General features: G+C 35.8%; 1 protein-coding gene across 2 annotated transcripts in view; it reads right to left on the reverse strand.

Annotated features, from left to right (window-relative positions):
- The window catches only part of LOC590762 (mediator of RNA polymerase II transcription subunit 1), a 39,749-nt gene extending 21,131 nt beyond the window's left edge, over window positions 1–18,618 (reverse strand). Inside the window, exon 1 of one of the 2 annotated variants that reach the window (XM_790356.5) lies at window positions 17,922–18,618. In XM_790356.5, the coding sequence (XP_795449.4) occupies window positions 17,922–18,585 (664 nt within the window). In that variant the 5' untranslated portion in view covers window positions 18,586–18,618. Of the gene's footprint in view, window positions 1–6,188; window positions 6,736–17,921 lie in introns of those variants that run through there. The other variant, XM_011666169.2, reaches the window with a different exon arrangement.
- Between the last annotated feature and the right edge of the window lie 4,129 nt (window positions 18,619–22,747).

Genomic DNA, 22,747 nt, shown 5'->3' on the forward strand with positions numbered 1-22,747 from the left:
GTAAATCAAGAAAGAATTATGTTTATATCAAGAGCAAAGCTGAGAATGAGATCATGTTGTTCTTTCTAGACTATCATTGGACTACCTTATATTCATCTGTAATAAATGTTAATGACGCGGTGCATTTGGTTGATAAAACTTTCCAAAGGAAATAAAATTTGACACAAGCCTCGATCATGAACTCGCCTTATCTCCATAAAACTCATTTCTGTCACTTCTAATATTCATGAAGCTAGCTATTTGAGTATAGGATTTCGTTGCTTGATAACTTGGCTTTTCATCTTAAAGCCACACAAACCCAAGTCATGATCATATTACGTGGCAAATCAAATCTCGAAGTTTTTTTTACACACCATTTGGTGGTACCCTGGGAATATGTAAACCCAAAATTATTTTAAAATCTGAATTAAGCTCTGAAATTGATATCCCCTTTTTGCACGGACTTCAGTACTCTCCTTAAAAAAATGAATCAAAATACTGTTTGATGAACATTTTGCATTGGTTTGTTTATACATGAATAGAACTTGATATAACTAGCAGTGCAGAAGTGGTGATCTTGAGAAATCTTTACAATTTCTACAATTCCTCAACTCAGCACCTTAATTCTAAGGGTGTACCCCCTTTGAACTTGTACCGACGATCGAATAAAATGTATTGAAGTCCACTCGTCATTTACACTGACAACGAACACTGTTTTTTGGTCACATTATGATCTACAATCATGTTTATTCGAAAAATAGACATAATACAAGAAACATTCAACATAAAGAAGAACAAAATCATGACCAGATATTCGTATTACTTCCTCCTCCCAGAAAGTGAGTGAAGGGGATATATAGCAGTGGGTTAGAATGGTTGAGGGTATTTTAAAACGAAAATCAAATAAATCTACTATGACTCAGGTAAACAGTCAAATCTGAAATACCAAGTCACTCTCTTTGCTTTGGCCTCCCCATTTGCCCCCCCCCCCCCCTCCAACCCCATGCACTCAACAGGAGGATCGGAGATAGCAATAACAGGAAATTCAGGAAACGCACCTAAAAAGATTTACTGGGCGTAGAAATCCGGCAGGATTTTCACTCCAATGGTAAACTAGTCTAACGCATGTTAGTCTGTGTATAGGCACTCATCTGATTAAACAAGTACTACATCCAGTGAATATCAAACGTATATTTATTATTGTTACGATGTCTGAAAGTTTTACATCAATATCACAAGAGACTAAAAGAAGACAGCAAGAGGGGCGAGTGGCTTTGAATAGCTTCAGCAAATTTAATGTGGAAACGTGGGGAGAGAGGGGGGGGGGCAGGGGCATTTATTAATCAGAAACGTCTATCGTATATTGACTTGGGGCACGATAGGAATGCCCTCCGGATCGACGCCAGACGCCCCTGGATAATATTAAAAAGCAGGAATGTTATGACAAAGTAATACACCTATGTATATGCGTTTGATAAGGCCTGAAGTGATTGTCGAGGACGCGGGTAAAGGTGAAATATAATTTATGAGTTTTCTTAATAAGTCTGTATTCCTAAGTATAGGATAATATCATGGTGGCAATGTAACATCGTGTGTTTAGCACCTGAAGGGCGTTAATTCTGTTAGTTAATTCCTTCCTGGCTTCAAACAGACGATTAACAGTGTATGTTAGAATTTGGACCAGATATTGATGCCACTATGTGCAGTACAGTGTGTCCAAATCTGTTTGCGAGACTCTGCATTGTAGTGTGACTTCACACCCATAGAGTCAATTTATTCCTAAGACCTAATAATAATTAGTCATTATAATGTACTACGTTAATATCAACCTTTCCCAATAACTTACAGTCAGTTCCTTTTACGAAATGCAATCATATTATTTACCAAACTTTATCTTTAATTTGTCGAGGTCATCTCCACCTTTACAACAAAAATCAGCTTTTATACACAAGAAGTCCAAATTATGCCTGAATATAATCATAAAACAATAAATAAAATGACATTGTTTCAGATTCATTACATCATTCAACTCTTTAAGAGTTCACTTTGTCACGATTTTGCGGGGTTCGTGCTAAGAAACGGGTCTGGAATCCTCAAAATAGGAAACCGCGGGTTAACCTTTTATTCCGTTTGTTTGCCATCGACGGCTTCCGATTTTAGGGGTAATAAAACCCAATTTGATAAATCAATGACAAGATATCAACAGCACTATACACTAAACATGCTAAAGATTTTACTCCTGATGCAATACATAAATACAAAGTGTATGATAGGGCCGGGTCGGGGGTGGGGGGGGGGGGGGGGAGTTCCTGCTCACCTAATATTTAACTTGAAATTGACAATAATTTTTTAATCGTATTATCTCATCTTAATCCTTATTTTCTAAAGAGCAGGTTTGCCGAAATCTCATCGAGATTCGAGGACGAACAATGTGATTTTCACATGAAAAGGCGGTGGTGTCAATTTAACATCGCAAAAACAAAGGTTTCCATTTATGTCTGCGCAGTCACTTACTTTACACGCAGTTCGGGATTTTTGACGTGAAAGATGGCATTTCGAGGCTTGTGAATGAAATTACTTAGATTAGACTTTTCTAATTAGATTTTACCTTTTTTGCACAAATACGTACCACTAAAATATAGATTTCGTGTTGATATTGTGTCTTGATAAAATGTTGGAATCACACAGCTACGCGTATGCGCAGACAAGGCCACTCTTGGCCATTCAATTAAAACAAGAAATCGATCGGACATGATCAGCTAGAGCACGGGTGGCCAACCCGCGGCCCTCGGGCCGCATGCGGCCCGCGAGCTCTTCTGGTGCGGCCCGCGGAGCAGTGAAAAAATACTTCATAAATGAAATGCAGCCACATATAGCAGCGATGAAGTAGGGTAAAACATTTACCCTCAGCTATCTCTAATATTTCCATAATTTGTTTTCATCTTTCACAACGCATTGACTCGTTACTTGGTGATACATTGACTCCTCAAATTCCCTCTCATTACATTATATTAACGACATTAATACCCGCATTAATATCACTCGCCGTGTAAATTTCAGTTTCTAATTCCTGCACGCAGTAACAACTGTTGCGATACACTGACTCCTCAAATTCCCTCTCATTATATTGTATTAATAACATTAATACCCGCATTAATATCACTCGCCGTGTAAATTTCAGTTTGTAATTTCCGTGTAATATGACATAGGCCTACAACACTTACTCTTTTCTCCCGCCGTACAATTTTCTCATGAATCTTAATCGTAAACTTTATAGTCAGTCCCCTTCCCTCTACACCGCGTTCAATTAGATGTACAGTGTACAAGGATATTCTTTCTGCTGTGTCCTTGATTTTGATTGAAATAACAACCAACATGGAAACGACCTCGAGACCTGCGAAGAAAAAGGAGAGTTTCTGATGAAGGCAGAAACTTTAAATCAGATTGGTCTCTAAAGTATTTCTTCATAGAAGAGAAAGGTGGACCACTTTTTCACCAGAGTATGTAATGGAGGTTAACAACATAGTAGAAAAGTGCAAGCCACAGAAATCACACTAAATATAAGCCTGATTTGTTTTTCTCACTTATCTTGTTGTTTGCTTGTTTGTTTTTGCAGAATTTCAGGTGTGTACACGTATTGCATGAGTGTGTGTGTGTGTGTGGGAGGGGGGAGACTAGCTACGGCCCGCCAAGTTATGCCAATCGTTAGCTGTGGCCCGCGAGCTTTAAAAGGTTGGCCATCCGTGAGCTAGAGGAACTTTGTATCTTCCGGAGAATACTAACTAAACGTTCGTGTGTGAGATCAGTTGATTCAAATCTGAAAACGGAAGGAAAAGGGATTTTTCAAGGAAGAAACAATGATTAAAAGGACCTCCTAGCTACTATCAAGATGTGTGGATTAAGCAATATTGTGTACTTGTGCAGTGGTGTATCCAGATATAATTGATAAACGGGGAATGCATGGGGATCCCTGCCAAAAGGGCAGGCGAAATGTATCTGAATGGCAAGTAGTTGTTCGTTGATAAATGAATCAACAACCGTGACTGTTTTTAAACCATGATTCGGTAGAATGAGATTTGTCTCATGATACCAAAATCAAATTTGATAGCATTTGCCGAAGTATAGGCATACACTTTCAACATATCCTGTCCATTTTACACAATATATTAACATTGTCAGTTGAATTGAATTAAATTAAAATTGAACATCAAAGGTAGTGGATCTAGAAACGAATGACTTGGTTGTAAAAAAAGAAGAAGAGAATATTCTCTTTTTTAACCGTCAAAACAATTGGATGTCATTCGTAACAATGATAGTCAGATGAAAAAGAAAATGAGCCAATCCTTATACAGGAAACTTCTCATCATGACAGCGCAAAGTCATTAATTTAGAATCCTATTCCGGTATTACTTCAAAGTTAATTCAAGTTTTGTTTATGTTTTTTGGCTAATGTTTATAAATAGTTTTGTTAAAAATCTGCTAGAAAAAAATCCAATCATTTCGAACACTTTGTCAGTTAACAAGTAACAGTCAGCTGTGATTGTAAAATAGATCATAGTAACCTGCACCTGTCGGACGATTAACAGTCAGACCAAAAAAAAAAAAATCACACCACTTTTTATTTCCAATTTGACTGATTGTAAATGATTACTTACCCAGTAATGATACATGAGAGCGCTAAAAATGATATTAATTGCAATTATTATTTAACTGTTTACTCGGTAAATAAGCGTTTGAATTCAAAGGCAGTGAATACAGATACAAATACAATACATGTAAAATGTGTTGTGCCAGTTAAACATTATTAGGAAAAGTTATTTTTGAACGAGCCGCCTGCTCTCTTGTATTTTTAGGTTGAATCCTTCATCACGTCCATCATGAGATTATTATTCCCGATGTAAAGTTTAAAAATACATGTATATCCCATGAATGAGCACATGCGGTTCGCAGGAAAGTGAATCACTCTTTTTAAAGGTAATGTTTAAGTTCTGTTTAACAGAACGTTGGCATGGCAATGAGAAACAACGACGTGGACATGAAACTTGTTGAATATGGTGTCTTAGTGTTCATTTTAAATGATTATTACCCTAGATGTTTTTTTCTTGACATTCCTTCCATGAATTTCCCGATTTATTTTAGCATAAATGTCACACAAAAAGAAATATTCAGAGGATTTAAATCAATTTCCGTCTTCACTGACCGTCTGGTTGTCCGATAAATGACACAATATGTTAGTAAAACTAAATCAGATTTAAGACAACGGTGTTAGAACAATACATCTCATTCTTGTTTTAGTTTTAGTTTCATTCTGTATTGTAAGGAAAGTTCATTGTTTTGTGAACGTTAATGTCGTTTGAAAAGGTCAGTAATATGGAATTGTGACAATGGACTTCCATTTGGCGTTGGCTGATGAGGGCCCCTGAAAGAAAAGTAACTTTGAGAAGAATCAATCGAGACACATATTATCATCTGTCTAGATGGTCTCTGTGGGTTTCCATGGTGAGTGATTGTTCATGGTGGACGAGTATACTTCATTCCGTCATCATCTCTTCCCTATATCTTTTCATTTCTTTTTACTTTCTTTTAATTTTTATTTATTTATTTGAAACGCCCCTACAAGCGGGTTCTTTTTACGATAGCGTCTAATTATCAATATCACTTCCACTAAGGTTTAGTTTTACCAACATATTAAGTCATTTATCGGACAATCAGATGATACCAAAAGCCTCCCATCGTGACTATTCTCTGGCCATACTAGCAGAGCATTGGTAGTGAAACTAGAATCCAAATCCGATCATGGGTTCAGAACTTTGAAAGTATGTACCTAAACTGCCATATAAATTACCAAGTCTCTTAGATCAGATAGCACTTGGCGTTACAGATGCCTCGATTGCTCATCTAGGAGCATATGGATAAATTTCAGTTACACAACACTTTAACAATATTTCTAGACGATAGAAAAACGACCAGTGGCACATATTAATTAACTTTGATATAATATCATGTATTACTCAGATAGTTGATATAATGAAGAATCGATTCGTTCATGTTCTTACTGGTTGTTTATTAGACTAAATTTCAGATTTACTTAATCAATTACGGTAAGAAAAAATGATAGTTTTAATGGTATCAATCTTTAGAGCCAGTGGAAAAACAAATATTATATTATCATATCAAATTGATCAGGATGAGTAAAACAATCTACCTACCATCGTTCACTGTTGAATCCATGTCTTGGTGTAATCCAAAAATATCAAATCCCTCCTCAACTATTTTACCTCCAAGATTTGCAACAACAAAAAAAGATTCAGAGACAAAGTTCGATGTCTAATCCATCATGCTCGTCTTCGCATACAAAAGAAAATACTCGAATAAAATCACAGAAGTCTGCTCAGGTAGGTAACAATGATCAGTAGAATACGATGAAACTATTCTCTTCACTCCTCTGACAAAGTACTTTTATTCAAATTCAAACCAAGTTGTGTATTTCCAGAGGTTCAAGTAAAGGTACGTCTAAATGCTGTGTACCCCTGTTTTTCGTTCCGATATAATGAAAGCTTTAACTCTGTAGATAAAGTTGGCAAAAGAAGCACCTCAGAAAAAGATTAAACCGACATTGATCCCTATGTATTGATTGTATATGATGAGAAAGCCAACCTGACATAGGATTATATACCCATATCGCCTAAAATGTAGTATAGTGTGCAGTTGGTATCTATAGCACCAAAGTTTTTGATCGATCACCGATCTGTTTGGAGTTTGCCTTTTAAATACTTCCGTCGAACTATTCGATATGAGTAAGAGAGGAAAAAGCGAGATAGAAAGGAAGGTCAGTTGAAGAGGATACCATTTCCAATCAGGGGTGTAAAGTTACACTTTAATGATACAAATTGGGTAATATATTAATTCAGGTCATATAAAGTTTTCTGTAGCGTTTTGTGGGAATCCACAGTCAATCTGACGAAACGTGCCTGAAAAGTTGCAGAGATATATACTGTAGAGGCGAGTATTACATGGAACATGGAGTTGATACTGGAATTAATAGAAGATTTAAAATGGATTGAATATCAAGATCACATGTTGCTGTCTTTCGTTCAAGGGATACAGTCATGTTCATGATTTCATAAAAATATGGTTAGTTTAGAAAGTTTTGAAGGACGTTGCTGCCTGAAACTGCAGCTGCTGAAGGCACATAACGTCTGCAGTGTAATCAAATTATGGGGTAAAGAGTTACAAAATGGTGAGATATGAAAATATTGTGGATGATGATAATTATAAGCATTCAGGAAAATATAGGACCGACTGATAGGAGTGAAAAGAGAGGGATTGGCGGTTATAGAGAGTGAGATATAGCGAAATGGGGAGAGACAGAGGCAGAGATACAGATAGAGAGAAAGAGAGAGAGAGAGAGAGCGCGCGATACGGAGAGACAAAAGTGAGAGATAGAGAGAAGGGGGGGGGGGGCAACCAGGACTTACTAATCTGATAATATATGATTGCGATTGTTTATAAACAATGGGTAAATGCAATTTTGACATATAAGCCTGAAACTAAAACGGCCTTGTAGATATTCGATGTTTTTCCTCTTCACATATGTGTTTAATCATTTACGTTAAATGGACAGGAAAGCTTTAAGGTCAGTCGAACTGTCAAACACTATTTTGTCGTGTATAAAACAAAAGGGATGTTATCAATTAGAATAACACTGGCATAGCTACGTGTACATTAGAATGTGTATGAAATCACATAGCAGAGTCCATGTCACAATCAAAAGTAAATAGCTACGTTAAATATTTACTGTATACATTTATAGACTTACAATATAGACTTGAAAAATGAAAAAAATAAATATTACGTATAGTAGTTATTCGAGTAGGCTATTCAAGCGGCATTCTGTGAGATTAAATGACTGAATGTTTTGATCTCTAAATGTGAGCGTAAAGATCATCAACATTTGCTTTTCAAACTGATATATTTGTCAACATACAAAACACAATCAAACGTCTAAAAATGGCGACAAAGAATTGTTCATATTTGAACCTCAATTGTTCACACCTCTAGTAATTATAACTGCCTTTGCTCCTTGGTTCTCAAGGCGATGGGCTTCATTAAAAAACAGAACTTCATTTCAGCTATTAAAAAAACATACTATTTATTGATCAAGATTCTTTTATGTCGATTGGCAATCTGTACAACTTTTTAACATTTTGTCAGGGCCTTAGATCGAGTGAAAAACTATGCTATAACATAACTATTATAACAATTGAATTTATTGTTACCATAAATATTTATTAATAATCAGCTATTACCTGTTAGTATTCTTTTTAATCGGAAGTCATATTTAATTGATAATATTTTCACCATGTTTGGCAACCAAAGAAACACTACTACAAATATCGGGCTTCCGTTCCCGGATGAAATGCTATTTTCTTTCTCATCTGTTTGTTTCATTTCTGAAAATATGCTGTGTCAAAATCCATTTCCTTTTTCTTCTTTTTAAAACCAAGAGTGCTACATAAATATAATTGTTTTTTTCATATTTTTTAAAATAAAAAGAACAATATCTACCGGACAACCCAGCCGAATGATATGAAATTTCACAGATAAGATGCTGTCTTTTGTCATACATGTATGCTTAACCAAGCATTGTTCAAAAGAAAACACTTACAATATGACGATTTTATGATAAGAAGAAAATATCGATAAGCATCGAAGATGTTTAACAAAATAATACCATACAACACTGAAATCACGATGAGGTCATAACCCGGAAGTGGTCACAACAACGCATCAAGAAGTAACTTCCGGCCATTGAAATGATGCAATGCAATCGATTTGATTGACAGACAGTGTGTCAAACCTGGACTGGGTCAATCTAAGTATTATACCCAACTGAAGACAAAATCTATCGATTGAAGTTGACCTGTAATCATCAACACAAAGTTGCAGTTAATGGATGAACAACGATTGTTTATTTTTGTATCTTTATGTTTAATTATAGGAGTTTCTTATTATTCCTACGGAAAATACGTCAAAAATAATGGAGGAAATATTTTGAACACCATCAACGGATAATGACGGAAGCAGAAATCCGGTATATATTGTCTATCATACATTATCTGCCTTAGTGAACAAGGACATTAAATAGGCTTGAGCTTAGGGGAAAATTTGAGAAAAATATGGGCCGATCATGTATATTAAAGTGTTAGAGGGAGGAAAAGGAAACAAGACAACAAGAGAAGAGATGAGAAGTTAAGAGAAGAAAACAAAAGAGAAGAGCAATGGAGAGATAGAGAGAGAAATTGGAGATCTAAAAAAAAACGACTGACCATTATGTCACATAACGAACTGTATAAACTCAATGAGAGAAAAAAAATACGTCGGAAAAAATGAGTACGAAGTTTGTTTGATTGTTGTAATTGTTTCTTTTAAAGTTTGAACCACATCTTCATGATAATAAGATGAGACAGAAATTCCGTATTGTTGTGATTAACTGAGGGATAACCGCAGTTATAACAATGCAAAACAATTTATTCACACGATTTGAAGTAAAGAAAAAAAGATCGTAAAATTTAAATGAAATACCGTGGCATAATGATGCCCCCCCCCCTAGTCAAGTATCTACAACATGACATGATCATGAGGAAATAAAATAAAGTTGTTTGAAAATGCACGATTCATTACTTCAAAAGGAAAGGAGAAGCTGTGCTACCTGACGGTTAATATTTGGTTTGGATAGTAGCCAACTGATTGGGGACGGACAAGGTAATATAGCTCTTCCGTGAAATAAAATATAGAGATGAAAACGTCACAGAAGCTTTTAATTCCAAACAGTTCCTCCCGTCTAGAAATCAGTGGAAACTACTGCATTGGTTGTCCATATATGAGCTTCCGACACGGCCCACGTAACATCTTAATTATAACATGTATGAGGACCGTATAAAAGAAAGACGGGCGACAGAGGGAGAGAGAGAGAGAGAGAGAGAGAGAGAGAGAGAGGGAGAGGGAGAGGGAGAGAGAGAGAGAGAGAGAAAAAAAAAAGATAGAAATAAAGAGAACGATAGAGAGAGAGAAAAAAAGAGAGAAAGAAAGAAGAAAAACAGAGAGAGAGGGAGAAAGAGAATAGAAGAAAGAAAAGATAAAGAAAGAGAGGGAGAGAGAAAGAAAAAAAAACAAGAAAAAAGAAACAGAGTGAGAGAGAGAGAGAGAGAGAGAGAGAGAGAGAAATTGTAAATCAAAACAATATTCTAATATCCAGATTAATCGGCAAAAGAAAATGCAACATCATCATGCATCCTGATTAATATCAAGTAGCATGCCTTTTTCATCGGAAGCAAACAACCTGTCCATGGGTAAAGGTAGAGGTTGAGAGATCAAAATATATGATAGTGGGACGAAATTCAGTTCTGTTTGCTGACATCGAAATCACGGCTGAATGACATGTTTTGACTGACAAATATTATGAGATATTAATAAACACATGTGCTATGATGAGAAGAGTAAATAGCTATAAATAAAAGCGTATGTAACATGCCTGATAGTGAGAAAGACTTGTTGTATAAGTAATGTCATTGGCATAATAATTATACTAAAATCAAATATAAAACAAAATGGGCTCCTTCGGAGCTTGTCTGAATATTTTTCTTCAATTTGGCATTCGTTAAAATCGGAAGTCATTTTCAAAAGATTAGTATTTAAAACTTTGTGCAATTTAAAACTTAATCCAAAATCCAGACAGATTAACCCACGCCTGAGATTAACCTCTTAGTGACAAAAACAAAAGTCATACATCCGTATTTCACTCCGCTTTTTTAAATCATGTTAATGTCACAACAGTAACCCCAATGTTATTAATACTATACGACTGACAAGGAAAGAGTCCATGCTTTGGGAGTGGCGGAAACTTCAAGGAAGAGATGATACGAGTACCACACCCTCATGACATTATGTTGATTTTATCCTTTTCAGATGGAAAGGGGAGCTTCACGAGCGTCATAGCGAAGATTCCCACTAGTCAACTGTTAGATTCATGTTATCTCAGAGTTTATTCAATTCAAAGGTTATTCAACACTCCCTCATAAAAGCTTTTAAAACATGCAAATACAGAATTGGACAAAAAAAAAAGAAAAGATAGTGATAACAATGGTAATTTATGAGAGCATTTGGGATAGGTAGAAAGGACGGATTCCTTATATAAAAGGCTACCCACACACAAACAGGAAAAAAAAACAAGAACAGAACAAAAAACAAAAAAACATACTAAAACATATTATCATGTACAATCAGAGTAAAAAAAAAACATCTGCAAGAGAGTGTAAAAAAATTACTCAAATTTACTCTACCCTGGGAGCTTATATACAACATGGACGCTTTTCGTACTGCGGTGTTGCATGGTTCCTATTCTATTATTGAATGTTTGGGCACATCCAGATCGATCTGTTAATCGAACACTGATAGTTCACGTTAATCATGATGTTATATTCTATATGAGGATACAGTCTATAAGCTCAAAGTTCTCAATTGTTTTGATCTTCTTAAAAGGAAACAATCGGATTCTTCGTTGTTAGGAAATGCGGTGTGGATTAAAACTACAAACTCCTGGTGTGGTATATTATACCGGTTGTTTTACTCGAAAAATGACATTATGAGATATCAATAAACTCTGTTTCCCATACCTTGACTAGGAAAATACTTGTCCTGGCTAAACAAATATTGTGCTAGCATGCAAGTACAGGGTTGATAAGGACAATTAAGTTACATTTGTAATGCTAGAACAGTGACAGAAAACAGTAAGAGGGCCGTTGTCTTTCAACAAAATTCTGAAAATAAATGCAATTGCAAGTTATAGTCATATTCCCATCATTTCAAGTCATATTCATTTTATACAAAATTACTATTTGTGTTAAATGCCCAAACAGTTGGCAGATTTTTATGTACACTTATTTTATTTCTATTTTGAAGACTGCAACATGAATCAAGATTGTTTTTTTAATGCTAAACCTGAAATTATAGATCCTGAATCTGTCATTTTTTAATGGGGAAAGTTAAACCACATAATTCAGTATGAAGTTAGTATGACCTTTGTGGCACGTAGCCGCAACATTATTAAAATAATGTGGCTTTCTGGCCATATTTTCCAAGGAAAAGTATTCCAACGGCATGTCATTCGACCGCCTTGTTATGATTAGTGATCTAGATTAGACGAGATAATGATTTATAGTCGATTTTCGAGAAATCTGTCCACGCTCCATAAACTGCATGTCACAGAGGAAATAATGTAATACAAAGAGGATATAGAAAGTGAAATGATGAAGGGGAGAGGGAAGGGGAGAAGGAGAAGGAGACAATATAAAGAAAAAAGAGTGAAAGATGGAAGCAAGGGGAAGAGAGGGGAGAGGCTGAGAAGATGATGATGAGGAGGAGGCGGAGGTGAGAGAGAGAGAGAGAGAGAGAGAGAGAGAGAATGTAAGACAGAGAGGTAAGGGAAAGAGAGAGAGAGAGAGACGTTCCAGTAAAGCGGAAAATCTTCACCGTGATTTTCATTTACATTATTTGTTATCATTTTTACCGGGTGACTCTGGGTATTGGTGCTAATGCATTTGTACACAAATGTCCTTATTCCAATGAGTTAAATCCCACCTCTAAATTACGTCTTTCTCTACTGGTACGATTTTTTCATCTACAATGTCTGTTTCAGGAACCTATAACATACAAGCACTGCTTTTCAATTGGTTCCACACATTCTACTTAATCTATCATATGAATTGAGTATCATTGAGACATGCTTATATCAATTTCTATTTTATATGTATGTCCTTATTTTTTGTAAAATGTGGAACAAATAAACCTGAAACTTGAAACCAGTACCATGGTAACGCTGCATGTCATCATCGACTCAATCATCCTCTGCCTACAGACCGACGTTTCGCCCATACACCTGCCACACTAACGAGACAACACAATGCACATCGAAACAGACCGGTATACCCTGAATGACCAAGACTTTGTTGATAATCGGCCGGTTTGAGATCGTTGGGGCAGGGGCAGAATTCATGTCATTAGCCCAGTGGGTCATCTTCCTATCCAGAGTGAGACGGAAGCCTTTCGAATTTCCTCCTTCCCCATTGGCTGACGCAACCAATTACCCCTTCCCAGACACCCTACCTTTGACATTTTGGTTTATGAAAAATAAAAATAAAATCATAAATACACCGTATATGAACAGTTGGTTGCTAATCTTGCTTTGCCTTAAAGCATGCAGAATGAAGATGACTATGTGGTTGTTAGTTTTAACATGCCATTTTGGAGATGATCACTGCTGTCTTCACTGAGCCTACGGCTTTTGTTTAATTATGTAGGCTGTATAGGAATATATTTTTACTAGTAGTTGGGGATCATGGTCACAATACGACAACGAAGATAAGATTCAGGACGGAAAGAAAACGTTGTAGGTCTAAAATTAACACTTACGCAAAATTCTCCGACCGAGCTTTATTTCATAAGGGAATATTTTGCACTTAACTGATTAAGAAATTAAAAAAGAAAGGAGAAGAAAAAGAAGGAGAAGATGAAGGAGAAGAAGAAGGAAAAGAAGAAGAAGAAGTATTGATCATTATTATTAGTAGTAGTAATAGAAGTAGTAGTAATAGTACTAGAGTAAGTATAAGTAGTATAAGTAGTAGTAGTAGTAGAAATAGTAACGAAAGTAGTAGCAGAAGTAGTAGTAGCAGCAGTAATAGAAGCAGTATTAGAAGGAGTAGTAGTAGTAGTAGTAGTAGTAGTAGTAGTAGCAGCAACAGTAGAAGAAGTAGTAGTAGTAGTAGTAGCAGCAGTAGAAGTAGTAGTAGAAGTAGTAGTAGGAGTAGTAGTAGCAGCAGCAGTAGAAGAAGAAGTAGTAGTAGTAGTAGTAGCAGCAGCAGCAGTAGAAGTATTAGTAGAAGTAGTAGTAGAAGTAGTACTACTAATAGTAGTAGAAGTATTAGTTGTTCTTGTTGTTGTTATACATGTAGTAATTGTAACCGCTTAAGATTTTTCCATTTGTAGATGTAAAATTTGTTTTTGTAAAATTCATACCAGTGACAATTTATTTCTGAATGAATAATAAGTATATACTTAATTTCAGCTTTCGCTTTCAAAAGTAAGTACAGTAATTTGTTGAAGAATTGTAAAAATGAATGGTGATACTATCCTGATGGCATTACTTTATAATTTCAACAACAAGGCTGTTAAAATAATTACTTGATACAATCAGCATAATGTAGGTCCAATTTAATTCTGTACAAATCTTGATTTGTAGTTTGATAACAACTATGAATAACTTTGGCGATAAGTTTACCCTTTTAAGGCGACGTAGGGCTAATCATATTCTAAGATAAAGATCGACCATCTAGAATTACTTCATTGTTTAATGATCATAAACAGTCAATAGAATATAGGGATCCCTGTATGTGTCATCTTGACTGTCTTTTTCCACTTCACACGTAATCGGTTTGAGCCGCAAAACGGAAACATCAGTGGCCTTCCCTATGCGTCATCTCTTTACTACATAAGGGTGTCCGTCGACTTTCGGGGGGGGGGGGGGGGTAAACACATTAATTGGAAGTATATAATTCACACTGTTAATCCAATAGTCATGTCGAGAAGGGTGGGGTGCCCAATTGGCCAATTTACACACGGATTGACAAACCTGTATATTATGGTTCCGTCGTCATAGATTTAAATTTCTGTGACTCTATCGAGGAAATATTGTCCACTTTACTCCCACTAGAATTGTAGATAAAGAAATCAATCCTTAAAATGCTGTAGCTTTGCAGAACAAATTGTTTAAATGTATCAAACAAACAAAAGGAAACAAACTTTCGGTTAACAGAAAAATCGTGCAGAATCGTTATGTAAAGAAAGTAGGAAAAGAGAAAAATACATATTTTGTAGTATGAAAGGCATAATCTAGCAGATACTTGTACATACTAATCATTTTCAATGTTTTCCATGAGTTCGCTATATGATACATATTTCGTTGAAAAATATTCTGACAGCATCTGTTTACTTGAAAATGACTTAATCCCTCCAATGTCCTTCTTACAGACACCCCGAGGACATTGCCAATTTACAGCTATCTAGTGATTAATATTCTCGTGAGTCAGATCGTGTGCAGGAGAAAAAACATTGTATGCAGTTCAACACAGCAGTATTGGTACAATTTTATTTCAAAGCCATTCATCAAAGAAGGCTAAACAGCCTCATATCACAAGCAACCTGACAACACTTCGGCGAAATATAAATAAAAACTCCCCCCCCCCCAAAAAAAAAAAAAAAAAACCCGATTTCAGTATTAAAATTATATTTTTTCTGCCCAATTATCGAATTCGACTTGTTACAATTTCAAGATTTAATTATTTCTTATTAGAATAAACATTTGAAGTTTGGTCGCAGACGCCGGAAAATTATGAGTGATGTACGATGCAATGCATAGGAACATTATCAGGGTAATTGTAGGCGTATTTTTGTTTTCTTTCGTTTCAATATCCCTTGCCGACATCATGTAGGCCTACGCACAAGGAATTGGGTAGAACTATACACAGTCTAAAACATTTTATCCTACTCTGTCATATCGCCTCCAGATTCTCTTTGTAAACTCCGGATGAAATGATTAGTAGAGTCTAGTGACATAAGCTATGATGACAGTCAGCTGATAGTGCGACAATAGTTCAATTAGGAGAACAGCTAGCGCTTAGACAGGAATTACGAGTTCTGTTGTCGAGATTTCAACATTCAAGTTTTATTTTCTATATTTGATATAATATGCAGAAAATAGTTTTCCATCGGTTTCTACATGTAGATGATAAGTTACATTGTATATGAATGATTCATGTGATATCGATACGCTGTAAAAACGATATAAGTCACCTATAAGGTATGGAATTAGTCACGTTGATTAGGTCTAACAATATCATATAGAATTGAACACATTACAAAGAAAAGCTGAGGGATGTTTAGCCCCAATCAAAATGAAAATATTGGTAAAGACCTCTACTTTATCATAAGATTGAGTTATTAAAATAGTCTTGTATTACCATGATTTATTTATTTATTTATTCATGTTTTCTTTATAAAATGCAGGATAGTCCCATTCAAGCCGCACTGCTGTCATAAACAAATTACATTTCAAATATCTTACAATACACATACAAATACACAACATATACAATGATAAAAAAAACATAATATAAACAAACTATAAAACATTTTATACAAATAGGAAATTAAATGAAAATGGAAGAGGAGAGAGAGTAAACGAAAGAGAGAGAGAGAGAGAGAGAGAGATAGAGAGAGAGAGAGAGAGAGAGAGAGAGGTGGTAGTAATACTTCATGTGAGCGATCGCAAAATCATCTCACTTGAATTTCACGGACATTTCGTTTAAAAATTGGTAGTGAGGCGGAACATTTGGTAAGTATGGGTAGTGAGTTGAATAACTTTGCTGCTGTGAACGAGAAGGCCTGTTTTTTTTAAATCGGCTCTGGATAACAAAAATTACTTTGATATTTTGATATAAATGAAAGTTTAAAACCAAAAGTGGTGGAGTGTGAGTGTAGATCAACGTTTTCATGTATGTTATAAAATATCACCCTCAAATTCAACTTCAATTCTTATTTTTCATTTTCCCCACTTATTTTTCGTAAGTCTTGGTGACCAGACTGTCTTGCTAGTCATTCAAGAATAGTCATACTTAAATGTTGGTTAGAAATTTATATAATCATAACACGTACTGCCAAGGTACTTTCATGTATGATCAGGGTGTAATAAACACTGTTCAGGAACCTTCTTCATCATTAGCTGTCATGCGGTAGAGGGTTTGGGGGGGAAATCCAGTCTTTTTAATCTAACTTAATCAATGACATCATCCGGGACATAAAAGTGCAATGTCACAGTGAATGCTATCTCATTCCTTCTCAATTTAAAGATAAATTATGGTTTCAGGAAAAGAACTTTGAGCCTTTTCAACTCATTATTCTAAAATGTATATATTTCTATGCCATTTTTATGGAAGAATCTCGCAGTAGCAGCTAGTGTTACTACACGGGATGCTATATTCTACTGTCTCAAGGTGAAGGGAAAGTTGAGGTTGAGGTGAATTCATTTTTGTGATCTTTTCCATTTCTTTAAATTCCAATGCGGAAGAATGTGATAGTAGCAAAGCGATCTGAAAAAAGAATATGCTTTTAAGTTTTCTCAACCTTTCGTCCAAATTTTAGGCCACTAAATGTTCGCGCAGTCTCTGACTTACACTGTAATTTTTTAGCAAGATCTAGTCATATTATCACTTCGTTGATTCAAAACTTCTGTGATGTGTTCCTTCCACGGTCTTTTGTACCAAATGTGTTTGTATCTAATTGTTGCTACGTAAACGTGTAGTAACATTTTATTTACTAATTAGAATAAACAAATCACAGGAGGAACATAAAAAACATCAATTTTACGCATTTGAAACTTTTCAAACGTTGACCAAAGAATTTGCATCAGGAGCTGTATTTCTGGGCGATGATTATCAATGACTCCACAAAAGACAACACAATAATAATGTAAAAATGAAAACTAACCGAAAAAATCTAACATTAAAAATTAAGCTATGTAATAAGACCCGACGACTCCATCATCAGCCTTAAGATATAAACAGAATTTACCCCCCCCCCCCACATCTCTCTCTATCTACAAAACGGGTTTTGAATACAGTTTTACAAGTTTTAAGTATTACAAATATTGGGTACAGATTCGCCGAGCACACGGTTTTTTAAAAATCAAAACCAATTTTTTCCATACCCAACTTAAAATTGGGAAAAATATCAACCAAGTTGTTTCCCAAAGTTAGATGGCTGCATAATTACCCTCATGGCACATTCAATTTTACATGGTACTTTTTAAGAGTGATGGATTAAAAACTTACCATCCTCAGTCTCTCCCTCCTCTATTGATTTTGCCTTCCCACTGGTATCAAAGCTATCCCCATAACCATCATCCTCATCTATGCGTGGATATCTCATTAATTTCCTTGGTGCTGCGGCCGGTAGCATCGGTGAACATTCCTCGCCCTCCTCATCGACGTCCTCATCGTCGGTGAAATCATCCTCGTAGTCGTCATCTTCCAGTCCGTCCGTATTTTCCAAAACGGCGGTCAAATCTCCAAACGCATCGCTGCTGAAACTCTCAAACCCGACACCATAAGTTTCATAACCCTGTGAATCCGTTCTGTTCAAATAATCGTGTTTCGAATCACCAAAGACATCACTCTCAACACCGCAATCTTCGTTTGAAACTCCGTTACTCGATTTCGCCCTCGCCGTCGTCCTATCGTCTCCCAGGACGTGTCCACCGTCCATGTTGCTTTCTAGATCAATGTCTGAAGCGTGTGCCTTCAGAGATGAAGCACTGTCTATCGAAACACCACTGGCCAAGCTAGGAGTCACAACCGATGACAAACAACTTGGATCTAAATTTGGCACGCTCCCCGAACCCTCGCTTGAACGCCCCTCCTTGCCCCCTCTCTCTACAGGAAACGTGAGCACCGCTCTGCGCTGGGGAGGGGGTGTTTGCACGCGCCATTTGAACATCGCAAGCCCACTGTGACAGATGATAAATATAAAGCAAACAACAACATCTAACAGAATGCATGAAATTTGTCACGCTCAAGCTTAATTACTCATCAAAAGCCTGTTGTTTTTATAACAGTCTAGGGTCTTAATGTCTCATTGATTTTGTCTAGTGAAAACTGAACTTTTGACATTTTATTTACGAAATGCTAGCAAAAGATTTATAGTAAATTCTTCTACTCTTATTATCAGTATTATATTGATTAAAAGTGTTGTTTTTCTACATTATTGTCACTATGTTTGCTGTCCCATAATCATTGATAGATTCAAAGTGCTTTCGTTTCAATACTATTGTATATCAGCTTCTAATATCGAATACACGGTAGTCATAAATGCAACCCTTAGAAAATGATGATTTGAAGTATAGATAGAGGATAGAAATGGGTTATTTTATTAATGATTAGCCTTTTGACATATACATTTTCCTCAAATATTTCCTTCAAACTTTGGACATCTTGATTAAGAACCCATTTTCTCCAGAACAACCAACATGCAAACAATCGTGACCTGCAAAATTGATTGGGGTTGAAATGGCTTGAATCAAAGAAGATGATCTAAGGTTGCCTTGTCCGAGGAAATAAACCCCCAGTCCAAACCTCGCTGTGAAATATCACAAGCATTCGTTCCGATCGTAATTCTAGGACACCCTCAACAGGATTATTCGCTTAATGTTAAACCTCAAAAATAGAATATACCAGGTCTTGATGAACCCTGGAGGTTAAGGATGAGGATATGAATTGGTCTTGATATCAAGATCTATGACGAGCAGGATTCTAATGAGTGTCAGACAGCTCTCCATCTTGTTCCAGTTTCATCCCATTGCATGGATCAGGAATGACGTCATCATTATTCAATCACGCGGGCCCGACGATGGTGAAGTTTGTTTGAATTATATTTTGAAGCAGGTTACTATGGAGACAGGACGTAGACCTAGACCCCCTCTTTCGTTTCCACCTGTCTCCTCTTCTGAATCACTTAATTGATATTAAGGCCACGAGTTGAGTCTCCTTGTATGGTGAGTATAGGTGATCGAAAATGTGATGTAGTTCTCAATCAGGTTTCTACTGGATAGAAATTCGATGCATTTATCTGGTTTAAAAAAAACTTTGCTACCTGCAAACTACATTCCAAAGTAGAACAGAAATCTGATATGAAGACATCAAGAAGATAGCTTCCAATAGTTATAAGAGTGAGATAGAGCGATCAATAACTATAACAATCTACAAACACATTTGAGACTTCATTTTAAGCACGGTGGAAATCATGTCGAATACTCTTCATCCATGGTTCGTTCCGTTATAAACACACAAGTTTTAAAAACTTGAAATAGATAGAACGCATATCATCACGACAATATTAATCACTTGAACACTATTCAAAAAGCTGCAATATGATATTTCCAGTTTACATGTCTATGTCCAAGAACACAGGATTGGGAACTGGTTGCTTGTTTGCTTCTTAATGAAATGTTTGAATACTTTGACCCATGGCACCTTAGAGTGCTCCCATTCTAATTTTATAAACTCAATTATGACATGCTTCTGGGTTTCTAAAAACATTTATAAATGGCGTGTATTGAAAGCTTATGACACAAGACAGTAGGCACAATTAAACAAATTAGTGATTTCTCTGCAGGACAGGGTAGTGTTCTAAAATGAATTAAATGATAACTTCCTTCTTGACAGTCTAGAACAAACTTGACATAGACTTCATATAAAAAGCGGAAGGTAGTAGCCATTATAGATTACGAGACTTAAGCCATTATTCATCAAACAATATCTCCGATTGGTCAAATCTTTATTGAGTTTAGCCGATGGGTACGTGTGACGAGACCTAATTGGTTGAAACTTAACGAGAACGCGATGCGAAGGTGAAGCATCGGCCAACGTACGAATCGGAAGGAAACATTCTCAGGAGTTCGCTGAGACCATGCTGTTATCGGTTACATGCATAATATTGAAAGCAGTGTATGACTTGGTTTGGAGAAGCAGCGCTATGTAGAGTAACTACGCGGGAGGATTTCGAGTCATTTTCCACTAATTATTGCAGTGTGGTTGATCGTCTGCTATACACATAAATCCAGACTCACTTAAAACTACAACACGGTGTTGGGGCCTAATAACCTATTGCTAACTTCCATGGTCATCTATGTGCCGTCGATACCTTTGTATACAAAAACGATAGCGACAGCCATTAGTTCATCAAAGATTATTTATGGACTTATTCTATCACATTGGTAACTTAGTTGTTAATCGATTTTTCACATGTTGTAGAAGAATGTTTATTCGTCATGTTGTAGAAGAATGTTTATTCGTCATGTTTGTTTCGGAATGAATAATGTTATTGTTGGGTACAAAATGTTTAGCTGTCAGTGCCTATACAGTTTGAAGAAATATCAGAATGGTTTACTTTTTATTTATTTATTTATTACACATCTTTAAAAAGAAGGGTAGCCCAATCAGCAAATAATTTTTTCGTTGAGGCCCTTCATGACACAAACAAGTATGAGTTATAGAAATAGATCAGTGCTACAAAAGTGAATATTGCTCTTTTCAGTGAGGGGTAACTACAACATAGTGTATATATTTTCCAGGCTGATATTTGCCATTTCAACTCCCAAAGCGATATCAATATACACGTATCCATGCTCCCTGCTTCTTAAAATTTACCTACTAAACTGATATTCCACAATTGCACTCTAATTACCGGCAAAGTAAAAGTGAAGTGTGAAAAGGGTTTATTGCTTGGTTTTATACTAGAGTTTTGTAGTTTTTTTTTTATACTATAGTTTTTTTGTTACATTGAAATAGTTTTTAACAGTAATTTCAACATTTACTTTGGATTGTTCTTATTCATGCACACTCATTTTGAATTTTATAATATTCATATTACTTTATTCTCGATTTTCTCTCTTGTTTGTCTTCTTCCTTAATTAAACAAATAACACGAGAGCTGAAGAGCTAAACTTGACATGACATAGATAATCTATTTCTTTGTTTTTTATAGGTCTGTCCATATTATAACAAAACCGGAATCATAATAATTATATTCCCTTGTCATTGTTTCTTTTTCCACTAACGTACATAGTTTCTCAGAATAGTTTGTCAATTAGCATGTAACGTGTACGCTGTAATGACTTCCTTGGTTCATTACTACTGAAAGACAGAACCAATTAGACGGGTTAAGGTTCGCCATAGCAGGGTTAAATTGGAGGAAATTGCTGACGCGTCAATCTGTTATGATACACTAAAAAGAAAATGGCCGCGTAGGAAGGTTGACTAGAATAATAACAACAACAACAGCAACAACAGGAACAAAATAATAGCAACAATGGTAATAATAAACAACAAAAAATGGTAGCAGGATACCAGTGTTATTTAGCCTAATATTTTCCTTTCAGGAAACGACAATGACTCTATTTTGGTGAATTACCGTTAGATATAATGCACAGACGGGAATACAGGTGGCAGGTGTTATATCTTTATTTTCCCCTTTAGCGGTTTATATTATTCTTGGCATTTCTCTAAGGAAATGGCGGGGAGTTGAAGCACTAGAAATAAAAGCATTCAAGTACAATCATATACTTTCTTCCAGTGTTTTTATGTTCCATGCAAGCAGGTGTATAAATTCATGTCTAAGAGAAATGGAGAATAGACAAAATGACAATGTAAAGGAAAATCAAAGTATTGGAACACTTCGAAAACAAGAGAGAGAGAGAGAGAGAGAGAGAGAGAGAGAGAGAGAGAGGGGGGAACAAATGAAGAAGGTGAAACAAAAGTAAAATTACCAAAGTCAAGCTACTGTAGAAAATCATTATCATGATTATGGATATAAGCACGATTAAATTTTACAAACACGAACATAGCAACCCCCTTTTGTTTCCTTCTCGATAGCATAATGTTTCAAAATATGTTTCCACGTCTTCGAGTGATGTCAGAGTGACAGAAAAAAATCCCATTATATGACAAAATTACACAATGAGCCAAATCATGATACTAACGAAAAAGGTGAAAAGAAGAGAAAAGTATAACGAAGCAGACACACAAGTAAGCGTAGAGAAAGACAAAGTTACGGATATAAAACATGGAAAGGAAAAAAGGATGTAAATGAACCAATTAGAATC

This window comes from Strongylocentrotus purpuratus, unplaced genomic scaffold (assembly GCF_000002235.5).
Source record: "Strongylocentrotus purpuratus isolate Spur 01 unplaced genomic scaffold, Spur_5.0 spur5_scaffold_2, whole genome shotgun sequence".
Lineage (NCBI taxonomy): Eukaryota > Metazoa > Echinodermata > Echinoidea > Camarodonta > Strongylocentrotidae > Strongylocentrotus > Strongylocentrotus purpuratus.